The sequence below is a fragment of the Macaca mulatta genome, chromosome 4 (assembly GCF_049350105.2).
Source record: "Macaca mulatta isolate MMU2019108-1 chromosome 4, T2T-MMU8v2.0, whole genome shotgun sequence".
In the NCBI taxonomy this organism is placed as follows: Eukaryota; Metazoa; Chordata; class Mammalia; order Primates; family Cercopithecidae; genus Macaca; species Macaca mulatta.
This window is the reverse complement of record NC_133409.1, coordinates 106,813,720-106,825,826: the sequence shown is the minus strand read 5'-3', so window position 1 is coordinate 106,825,826 and position 12,107 is coordinate 106,813,720. Positions and strand designations below refer to the sequence as shown.

The window sequence follows — 12,107 nt, the reverse complement described above, 5'->3', positions numbered from 1 at the left end:
TCTACTAAAAAAATAAAAATTAGCTTGGCGTGGTAGTATGCGCCTGTAATCCCAGCTACTCGGGAGGCTGAGCCAGGAGAATCTCTTGAACCCACGAGGCAGAGTTTGTAGTGATCCGAGATTGAGCCACTGCACTCCAGCCTAGTGACAGAGTGAGACTCTGTCTCAAAAAAAAAAAAAAGTTCTTGGCCATTAGCTCCTCAAATATTTCTCCTCTCACATTCTGTCTATTCTCTTCCACTGAAATTTTTGTTAGACATACTTTGGACCTTCTCTTTCTATCTACCATTACCTCTTACTCTCTCCTTCACACTCAATCTCTTTATCATTCTGTGTGGGATTCTATAGAATTTGCTTAGATCTTTACATTTACTATCTCTTTAATCTGTTTTTAAAACTGTCCGGTAAGTTTAATTTCAGTAATTATACATTTCATTTCCAGGATTCTATTTAATTGGTTTTAATATGTCTTCCTTCTTTTCCTCTCAAATAACATACTTTACCCCATGTTTCTTATTCTTTCATTTATTCCTTTAACCAAAATTATCTATCAAAGTTTAACTCACAGCATTTCTTTTTTCTTGGTGGTACATATAACAACAATAATCTTACAATGAATGTCATCTCTCTTTTTTTTAATGAAGTATAGTAATTCAGAATAATCTATTACTCAAATTTTCAGGGAGAGGTTACTAATATTTCCATTGGTTGTTTCTGTCATCTTATAATGGTAGATCAGTCCCTTATATAGGTGTGTGTGTTTTTTTTTAATCATTAGTTCATTCAGTTAAGGATTAACTTTTTTTCCATAATGGATTTCTACACAAGGGTAGTGCAAATTTGGATTCTAAGTCCATGTATAGCATACGTTTAGGAAAATTTCTCCTCTCTGACATTAGAACCACTGGGGAAAACATTCTTTGTTGTGAAAGGAATTATTCAATTCTTATTTTCATTCAGGGTGCAGTTCTTCAATACTTCTGGTTTAGGGTTGGGTTTCAGCTCCAAATTCCTTTTTCACCACTGCCCAAGGACTCAATTATCTCTGTATAGTGTTAATACTTGTGCCTCTAGAATAAAAACATTGTCTTATTTCTATCCCTTCTTTTCTGTGTAAAGCCCAGAATACAAATGCCTAAAACAATGAATAAACAGCAATTTATTTTTCAAAAGAATACATAGCTGAGCTTGCAAGAACCAAAGTGAAATCCGTAAGTTGTGAAAACAGAGAGAAATGAAAGCCAGAACATTCATGCATCAGCTCAGTCCTAGGTTTTCCCAAAGGTGAGGTTCTAATTAGCTCAATTTATCACGTCACTGGAATTAAAGATTTCTCTTCCACATTTAACATTCTATGTTTCTGGTATTTTAAATGACACAAAAAAAGTCATTTTCTGATATTTATCTGTTGATGAAGTTTCTCTATTTTCATCATTGTAAGTTAGAACAAAAATAAGCCTGGCTAATTTTTGTATTTTTAGTAGAGACAGGATTTTACCATGTTGGTCCGGCTGGTCTTGAACTCCTGACCTCAGGTGATCTGCCCACGTCACCCTCCCAAAGTGCTGGGATTACAGGTGTGAGCCACTGCGCCCAGCCCTTGAACTATATAACATTTAATTACTTTTTAAAGGGATAAGATAATGATGTCCAATGATACCACATCTAGGTCATGATGTCTTATAAAACATTTTTTATTTTCATTTCAAACCATGAATGCTATCTGAACTGCATAACTTTTTTCTTTATGAGACAAGAGTCTCACTCTGTCACCCAAGCTGGAGTGCAATGGTGCCATCTCGGCTCACTGCAACCTCCGCCTCCCACGTTCAAGCGATTGTCCTGCCTCAGCCTCCCGAATAGTTCGGATTACGGGTGCCCACCACCACACCCGGGTAATTTTTGCATTTTTAGTAGAGATGGGATTTCACCATATTGGTCAGGCTGGTCTCAAACTCCTGGCCTCAAGTTATCCACCCACCTCGGCCACCCAAAGTGCAGGGATTACAGGTGTGAGATACTGCACCTGGCCCCTGAACTATATAGCATTTAATTATTTTTTAAAGGGATGAGAAATCACTCTACGCTAAATTTAGATTGCTATGATTGCATGCCAAAATAAATACTTGGATCATGTTTACTTAGCTCTTTTTACCATGTATTCCATAAAGATTATACATTGGCATACCTAAATATATACAATAATATCACCTTACATTTGTATACAGTGCTTCACATTTAAAAACTATTTTTTTGTTTGCTTTTGTTTTTGAGACCGAGTCTCTCGCTCTGTTGCCCAGGCAGCGGGATCTCGGCTCACTGCAAGCTCCGCCTCCCGGGTTCACGCCATTCTCCTGCCTCAGCCTCCCGAGTAGCTGAGACTACAGGGGCCCGACACCACACCCGGCTAATTTTTTTTTTTTTTGTATTTTCAGTAGAGACGGGGTTTCACCATGTTAGCCAGGATGGTCTCGATCTCCTGACCTTGTGATCTGCCTGCCTCGGCCTCCCAAAGTGCTAGGATTACAGGCATGAGCCACTGCGCCCGGCCTAAAAATTATTTTTATATATTCTCTTTACATCTCCATAATCCTGTAAGGATGTAGGCATTATTTTTTTTTTCCTAGATAACTGCCATAATAAATTCATAGAATCAGTGTAGGGAAGACAAAAAGAAAAAAAAATTCAGATGAGAAAACTAAGGGACTAGCTCAAAGCTGCACAACTGGTAGGAACAGAATAACCCATTTCTTACAGTGTCTTGGTTCAGGGCTCCTTCCATTTTACCACACTATTCAAAATTTAGATTCTCTATGTAGTCAAATGGATAATGAGAACATGTATAAAATAATAAAGAAATGAACAATAATCATAAAAAGTAACTAAAATAGCCAACTGTCATGTAAAAGATATGTAGCAAACTGACAGGTAAAGAAAATATTTTCAAAAACACTTACTGGATATTCAAGGAGATCTACTGGCTGACGGAAAGGCTCTGAATCTTCACATTGAAATATGAGATTTAACAATTCTTCACACTGTTTCTTCCATGCTTGAATATCGTAAGACTGGGCTCTATTACGTAATCTTCGTCTAGGCTGATGGTCCTGTGATAAAAGTGTTCAAATATATTAATAAAAGAGCACTTATACAATAAAATTTGTACTTTTAATGCAGTCTTAGATAATTGGGTAATACACAAGAATTCAAACAAAAGAAAATATTCACGAAGTTCTAAAAAACATACATTTTGTAATTGAAACTAATTTGAACATACTTAATGTCTTTTAAAATGCTAAGAGTAAAAAAAGAAAGCTCTTAATACATTTTAATTCATATAAAGTACTCCTGCTAAAACTAAAACTATATTACCTTCCTTTTTCGAGTAGAAGTTCCTGGCACATCAGCATCTTTCTCTTCTTCCTTTGAGGCAAGAATTTATCAGATTCATAAAACATTTTAAATGTCATTATACTTTATAGTTGATTAATTAGCAATTATTTCCTTTACACACTGGAACACTGTAATGTATATGCTGGGGCACTTTACTGACTCATTAAAAAGTTTCCCATTAAAAATTTTTTTTGCAACTCTAAGAAGAATATTCTACTGCCAGTTTTTGTTTTAAACTACACTAGACAAGAAATAATCTTCACAACAGCTTTTACCTGAAAACTATAATATGTAAATTTATTTTTATACAGAGAATATCAATATAGTAATCATAATGAAATATTACATACCTCAGAATCAGACAACACTTTCTTCTTCATTGAATTATAAAGTGGAATTATGTTATAACAAGTCTGATCCCTACATAACAAGGAAATGTTAAAATGTAAGACTACAGCCATGATAATTTTTTCCTTAAAAATTTGTTCCTAAAACCATATTTTAAGATAAAAGTAGAAGCTGAAGGCTTGCTTTCTCCCGCATTGGCTTACTCCAATAATGTGTGCACACACATTTAACCCTGACCCCTCCACTCTATGTAGAGTTTTCAGTGTGGCCTGACTATATCATTACACCAAACCCAAGTCTCATCTCCCAGTCTTTGCTTAGGTATCTGCTGTGCTTCTTCCATTCCTCAGTCTTCAAACAGCTAATGTATTTCTTGTCTTCCAACTTTCTTTCTTTTATTCTTAAATGTATTTCCCAAAACTCTGTTCTTACGCATCTTCTCTTGACACTGTACCTTTTGCTTTGATAACTTTACATACTGGTGGTTTATCTGTGTAAATGAATTCCAAAATTCCTGCAATCTGTCCTAACCCTTCTCCTGAGCGTTCTACCATAACCTAAAATTCCACATGTTTAAACTTAATAGTGGCTCCCCAGATATCCTTGTTCCTTTCTCTATTTTTTCTTAAACAACATACCATTCTTACAGTAATGGGAATATTGGTTTTTCATTATTCTTTCCCTTTCCTCCTCCTTATAAATCCAATTAGTGGTCAAGTGCTGTGAACTCTATCCCCAAGTATGTCTGGGCATCTGTCCCTTTCTCACTTCCATAAATTAAGCCCTCATCAACTCTTAGTTGGTCAAATATAGCAGTCAATCTGCTATTTATGCTTCTTGTCTCTTCTATATCAATTAAATTAGACACTGCAGTCAAATTAACATTTTTAAGGCATAGTGTAAAACATTTTATTCTCATGTCAAAATACTTTCAACATCCCCTTGCTCTCAGAGCTCATATTTTAAAAGTCTAAAACCTTAGATTGGCATTCAAGGCCACCCATGATGTGGCCCCAACTCAAATTTATAGCACTGTATCTCTACTGTGACTTCTACTCATTACTGTCTATCTCACCCAATTTATATTACCCTTAATTAAACCTCCCTACCTCATGCTGCTCCTTATCCCTGGAATGGCTTTCTTTTCATCTAACGTTTCCTTAATCTATCAATATCTACCTTGAATACAATGTCTTCTTAACATACTTCTCCTCCCCTGTATCTGAATCCCCATCATCACAACTAAAAGTGATCCTACACTTATCTAAACTTCTATACAATTCTCTTATTACTTGTCACAGTTTTCCTTATATTATAGTTTCTTACAGATTTATCTATCCTATGAAACTGTATTAAGAGGATAAAAATACTACCTCCAAGCACCCTTTATATCACTTTGTATGTATCAATTGCTTGAAATTTTGCCAAATAACTCAATTAAAAAGTATAATTAAAATTTCAAGGAATACTTAATATCCTGAAAACTATCTGCTAAAAAAAGTATTTCTAAACAAACTATACACATCTAAAAAAAATGCCACGGATTTATTTTTAGGAATATACAATACAAATGCTTTAAGTGTTTCATGAATCTGATTTCAAAGACCTTTCAAAGTAGCTGTTTGAAAGAAATACATTTCATAGACTATTTCAAATGTATTAACAATTTTCATCTAAATTATTTCACTGAAATATGAATATGGTATCTCATGTAGTTCTACTGATTCTCTTTGAAAAAACAGATATACCTACACATAGTTATAACACAAAAAATTACAGACATAAGAGTCTTCGGAGGATAATGCTTAATTACTAATTTCAATAAGGAAAACAAAAGCATAGCAATAATGGCCCCCAAACCATTGGAAAGCAATAGATATCTTAGAGAATAAGGTAGAGAAAGGGCACAAAATTGACCTTACTAATTATGTTTGGTGTTTTCTTATACTGAAATGACCTGCATTTCTCAGTTAAAAAACATTAATCAAAAAGGAACTCAAAGATTATGTCCATTAACGAGAATGAAGCAGGGATGTTTATTAAAAAAAAAAAAAAAAACCTGAATAATCCTGAAGTTTTCATTATGTAAAAATGAAAGCTGATAACAGCTAAGTAAGCTTTTAAAATGCTGTTACTACTTCTCAACCAGGAAAAAAAAATTCAAAATAACAACATGGAATCACAGCAGTCTTTGTACAAAGTATAGAATTCATTTCTCTGCCTCCAATTTAGGAGGCTCAATTCATTGTATGACTGCATAAAATCCTTAAGATAAGGAAGGGAAAGTACTTCTGCCTTAATAAATAGTGGTTATCACTCTTGTTATGGGATCAATGAGGAACTAACCTTGACTTTGAACTAGAATCATGAAAGCTAAATTTAGTCTCCTGCTGGACTACTTAAATACTTGTTAATATACTTGACAGGGGCAATATACTGCTAGGATGAAAAATTCTCAAATCAGATGGCAGACACTCATTTACTGTGCAACCTTATACATGTTAACCACTATAGGCCATAGTTTCCTCAATTCAAAATTCCAGATAATAAATCTCTTCCACCTGTAAGATTGTTACTTGGGTTAGAAAAGTTAAAGTAGGTAAAACATTACATGTTAAATAAATCTTTACTGTTATTATTGTCTAACAGTTAGATTGCGAAAAGAATCTTTTAAAAAAATTTTAACCTTAAAACACAATGGTAATGCAGCTTTTATGATTTCATTCTTATTATTAGCCAATGACCTGTTTCTTCCAAAACCCAGGATCAAACCAGGGACCTTTAGATCTTCAGTCTAATGCTCTCCCAACTGAGCTATTTTGGCTACTCGTAAACGTTTCCTCTTTACAAACAGTATGTTTTCTATTTTAAGAGGAACTATAGTGCCATTAATTATTAAAACTATCATAATTACGTATGAAAAAATAACTTACTTTATAAAATGTAGAAGAAGATCAGTCACGAATTTAGCAGATTTCACAATAGGGCTTCCAGGCTCATTAAATGTTCGTGTATTATGCTCTATATATCGAACTTCCCACATTAGGGAAGAAACCCGCCTTAAAAAAACAAAATATAGAAGTTTTAACTTCCTTATATTTAGAAATATGTGTACATCATTTAAAACCAAGACATTCCAACTTTTCAATTTCAGTCTAAACCAATCGTAAAAACCAGTGGTCTTATAAAGTCATTTTCAAAGAAGCATAACTGCATTTGTGTTAGGGGAAAAAAAGAGGGGCAACCATAACTATGTATTTGCATACAAGATGTCTGGAATGGAACACACCAGACTATTAACAATGCCCTCTTTTTGGGAGGGACAACATCTATATGGGGAGTGGCAGGAGAGTAGAAAGGGGAGAGTTTTTAAGTTTTGGCTTTATATATTTTTGTCATGTATGCTATCATTTTTTGGTAATAAAGACCCCTGACTTCTGAACAAAAAAGGAAACAAGTAATTTTAATCTAATTATATTATTGGTAATCAAATGACATATACAAATGAAAAGTTAACTGACAGCCACCTTATGAGATACAAAACTATAAAAATATTGCATGTTCGTTTACCAAGAAACCTAACTAAATGAGAATTATTTTCTGAACACTTAACTGATAATGCTAAAATAAAATCTGGAGTTTTATAATTTTATTTCTGAAAGTAAATAAAAATCCAAGGACAACTTTTGAGAATATTATCTAGTATGTGGCCTGACTTAAAATAATAAAGAAGAAAACACTTAGAAAATCTTACTGATTGTGAACAGAAATACAATTACATGGAATAAACACTGTATGTAACTGTGGACATAGAAACAAAGAAAAACTGCATTTCAAAAAGATTCACAAGGCTCTATCTAATAACAGAATCAGATATCTTCAGTGTATCATATAGAAAACTGTGTGTAACATAAGTATTAGATTAATACCAGCAGGGCAAACTGACAGTAATAGTTTAACAAGAGACTGAACTAGAAGTATCACGAAAGAGAAACAAACTATAAGAAGTCTAACACCAATGAGTGAAGGAAGAAGCAAAAACTTTTAAACAGTGAAATAGTACTGGAAGTCATCATTGTATTGAATAAGAACATAACTCAGGTTTATAACTGAGTTTATTATCAGGTTGGAAAACAGGCAATTTCTAATTCATGTAAGTATTGTGTTCCAAAAGTTTTTTTCCTAAATTGGCTACAAAACTAGGGTAATGCCAAAAGCCTATTTAAAATATAATGTATCTTGAAATACAGATGTTCCTCAACTAATGATGGGGTTACACCCTGATAAACCCACTGTAAATTCAAAATACCATTAAGTCAAAAATGCATGTGATATAGTTAACCTAGCAAACATTTTACCTCAGCCAAGCCTACCTCAAATGTGCTCAGAACACTTACATTAGCCTATAATTGGGCAAAATCATATGGCAACATAATACACTGTACAGTATCGGTTTAACTTCATGATCACATGGGTGACTGGGAGCTACTGGGAGCTGTAGCTCACTGCCATTGCTCAGCATCATGAAAGAGTACATCACAAGCCCAGAAAAAGATCAGAATTCAAAATTTGAAGTATGGTTTCTACTGAATGCATATCCCTTTCATATCACTGTAAAGCTGAAAAATCTAAGTCAAACCACTGGAAGTCAAACCTTATGTATAGTACATGTTAGCAATTATCATGTTGAGTAATGTGTGAGATATTTACAACAATAATGGAAGATATCAGCAGCTTATCTTTCTAGTTGTAGTACAACAATTAGTGTATGTATACAAACAGTTCTTTCCTTCTCACCCACCCATGTCTTGTTTCATCTCTGAAGCACTAGGTTTAACTTCCAATCTTTAGCAATTTAGGGGTCAAGGTAGGAATATAGTTAGGAATTCCTTCATTTTTTTTTTTTCTCTTAAACTTCCAACAACTGATACTGAAAAAGACTTGAAGAATGCTTTGAGGGTGGGATGGTTGGGAACCACATAGCATAGAGGATTTTCTCCCTATCTCTACGCTTTTTGACAAATATCAAGGAAGCAATAGCAAACACACCTAAGAAGATCAGAAAAATCTTTAGAAACTCAAGTTTAATATGTTTGTTTTCTTTATTCCAGTGGTTCTCAATCAAGGATAATTATGCTCCCCAGAAGACATGTGACAATGTCTGATTACGTTTTTGGTTTTCACAACTAGTGGGCTGCTACTGGCATCTAGTGGGTAGAGGCACAGAATAGCCCCTCACAGTGAGATACGGAAATAAAATTTAAGTCATAAAAAGAACCAAAGGCACATTTTATACAGAAAAATATTAGTACAAAATATGAATAAAACTTCTGTAAGTTAAAAAAGAGTAATAATGGAAAGGACTTCAGTAATAAATAACTGGTCACAAAAAGTTTTAATGCAATGTTACACAAATTAAATTGTTGGACTGCTAAGCAAAGGTTATATGAGAAACATTAAAACTAAAAACAGGATTCTATTATTTAAAAGCTATAAACATATTTTTTGACAAAACATTTTAGGTAATAAACCTATAAAGCCTACTGAAGATTAAAGACATTCAACAAAATTACCTAGATAATGAAAATTAATTGAAATTATGCCTGGGCCATTTAATTCTAATTCTTTTTCATGCTAAACTACAACTATGAAAAACTGAGTATTTTCAAATTTCAGTGTTATAAGTAATGATAAGCTGAATATAGGCAAAATAAGAACAAAATACATAATACAAATACATAATTTTTATTATATATTCTATTAAAAATCAACGAACAAATAAATACTTTAATGTTATCTAGGAGAAAATGAAATAACTTGCCTTGCTTTATAGAATACAATATAAAGATAGTGAGCATAAAATCATTCCAGCCTCTAGGAATAACTGTACCTAGGAATTGTATTTTAAGTGTCTAAAGACCAGCAGCATTGGCATTACTGGTACTTGTTAGAAATGCAGAATCTCCAGTCCCACTCCAAATCTACTGAATAAGATTCTACATTTTAACATAATTCCCAGGTGATTCTTATGTGCATTCATATATACAAAAAGTTGAGAAACACTGCTAAAGATCAGTAAATGGATGGAGAGATCACCAGCTTTCCTTTGATAGTAGCTACATCAAATGGTTCTAACCTGTAAAACCTGTTTTCCAGTCTTTGTTTAATTGTACTTAGATCCGTTGGATATGCCACTACTGTGCAATACATGGGATAGGCTTGCAGATCCACAGGGGCCACAAATGCTGAGGCAATATCTAAAATAAATAGATAAGTTTGTAAATTTATTTTTGTATGCTTAAAATAATTCAAGAAGAATTCTACTTGAATTAAGACTTAAAAAGTCCTTATCTACATAATCATTAGTCTGCCACTGTCTTTTCACAAACAATATAGTTTAGCTGACATGAAGAATCTCACTTTTTCTTATGTCTACATATATATTGCCAAATTCTAGGGGTATTCATAGGTTTACTGGGAGAAAGAAACAAATTATATATACATATATCAGACCTACTAAGTACACACACATTGCCATAATTGACAGTTGGCCATTCCTGAATCTATATTTGACAAAACCATTCTATTTTTAACACTGTAACATACTGCATTCAAATCTAACCTCTGACTTTCTCAAAACTTATTCCCTTATCTCAACTTTACATTATTCTGAGAAATATCAGACAAGTAGAGAAAAGGAAACAGACCCAGAAGTTTTGATTCAGTGATACTACTGATCCAATACACACTGTAAAGTTGTACAGCAAAAACTATAACTAGTTAGGATTACTCCCACTTTTTTGCTAATTCACATATAATACTTAATATCCTAAAATATTGCTAAAATTATTTCAGGTAGTATTTATAAGGCTATTCCTATAAAGTGTTGGCATTTTATAAAATACTTCAGATTTGAATATTCCTCACTGTGTGTGTCCATCCAGCTCTTCTTACTCATGTTAATTTCTCTCTGGACTCTGCAGCTGATTCCTTACTGAGAGAGAGGGTTGCTACAAACCACCACATAGTCTAGAGTTACTTCAGAAGCCCAGAATTCAGATAATCAAGTTTTGTGGTCATTGTTTTCTTTCCTTTTAACAAGGCAAAGCAATTAATATACCCTCTCCTTTCCCCTTAAAAAGATGCTCTTTTGTGTGTGTATATAAAGTTGGGGGAGACCAGTACAAGCTATCCGTATAATTATAATTGAGCTTTCAACCCTCCTCCATGAATTCATATCATGTCAGTCTGAATATGTCAAGTGTTTTAAATTGGGTTGTGGAGGACAAAGATTTTTCAGAGATGCCTCTGGCACTTCTAGGAGGCCCTTATTCTAAAATTCAGCTAACATAACCTAATTTATAACTGTTTTAAATAGTTAAGTCCCGTGTTAAGATCACATTCAAAAACAGATTCCACTTAAAATGTTTGAAACCATTGACTTAGGATATTGTGAAAAAAATTTTTTGTTGGAGAATAACAGTATTTTTCTATTACTTTGCATTCTGCCAGTTTTTTCTATACTCATGTGTTGCTTTACTTACCTAGTGTCATCAACTGGTTTATTCCTGCCACAATTCTTTCACATTCTTCATCCCTGGGATTGGTACCCCATTCTCCATCAAGAGGTTTATAGATTAGTGATCTGCATTCACCATCAGTTAAAGGAACACTGGTACCTAGTTCTTCAGGAAATACAGCTGAAATAGAAAAGCAGATCATTGCAAATATGTGGTAACTTATTAGTATTTAGGTTAGCTTTAGAATGTAAAAATAATAGTCACAAAATTAAAGTATATTTTGTATAGATTTGGTAAATATACTCTTTATTTTAACACAGGAAAGTACGTTTCAAGGGTCACGAAAATTTAAATTAATTTTTAAATGATACTGTAAATGATTCTCTAAATAATTACTTCTCCAAAATTATACCTGAAAATCTGCTCTGTAATCAAGCTACACGTGCAGAAATCATTTCTATAAAATATGCAAATCTCAAAGTTTTCTGAATCACTTCATAATTGCCATGTTCACTTTTGATAAACTATACACAAGGTAAAACTGAACTAAAGTGACATTTTCTAGAAATACTTCAATCGAAGCTTCAATTTTTGAATGTAGGAACAGAGAATTATGAAAATTGACAAATGATGTTTATGCTTATTACTCATAAATTATGAAGGTATGCTTTCTGCATGCTTGAATCTTTAACAGTTTTAGCTGACAGAATCACTAGAGGGTTACGGTAACTCAAAATCTAGAAACGTGTTAGGTAATTTTTCCTTTAGACTAGGTTTTGGCAGATACACACTGAAAATATGCCACTGTTTGTGTACAATCAAAATTCTCATCACAAACTACAATTA

The 12,107-nt window shown here is 33.3% G+C and overlaps 1 protein-coding gene and 1 non-coding gene across 5 annotated transcripts in view; both read right to left on the bottom strand.

Moving 5' to 3' along the window:
* Window positions 1-12,107, bottom strand: part of PHIP (pleckstrin homology domain interacting protein) — a 136,148-nt gene that overhangs the window by 16,317 nt on the left and 107,724 nt on the right. For all 4 annotated transcript variants that reach the window (XM_077999713.1, XM_015136812.3, XM_077999714.1 and 1 more), the window contains 6 exons: window positions 11,286-11,441; window positions 9,878-9,998; window positions 6,675-6,800; window positions 3,744-3,813; window positions 3,373-3,423; window positions 2,958-3,107 (listed from right to left, as the gene is read on the bottom strand). In XM_077999713.1, the coding sequence (XP_077855839.1) occupies window positions 2,958-3,107; window positions 3,373-3,423; window positions 3,744-3,813; window positions 6,675-6,800; window positions 9,878-9,998; window positions 11,286-11,441 (674 nt within the window). The remainder of the gene's footprint in view (window positions 1-2,957; window positions 3,108-3,372; window positions 3,424-3,743; window positions 3,814-6,674; window positions 6,801-9,877; window positions 9,999-11,285; window positions 11,442-12,107) is intronic.
* On the bottom strand, window positions 6,493-6,565 carry TRNAF-GAA (transfer RNA phenylalanine (anticodon GAA)). The gene has a single exon. It is a non-coding gene; the product is annotated as a tRNA-Phe (tRNA).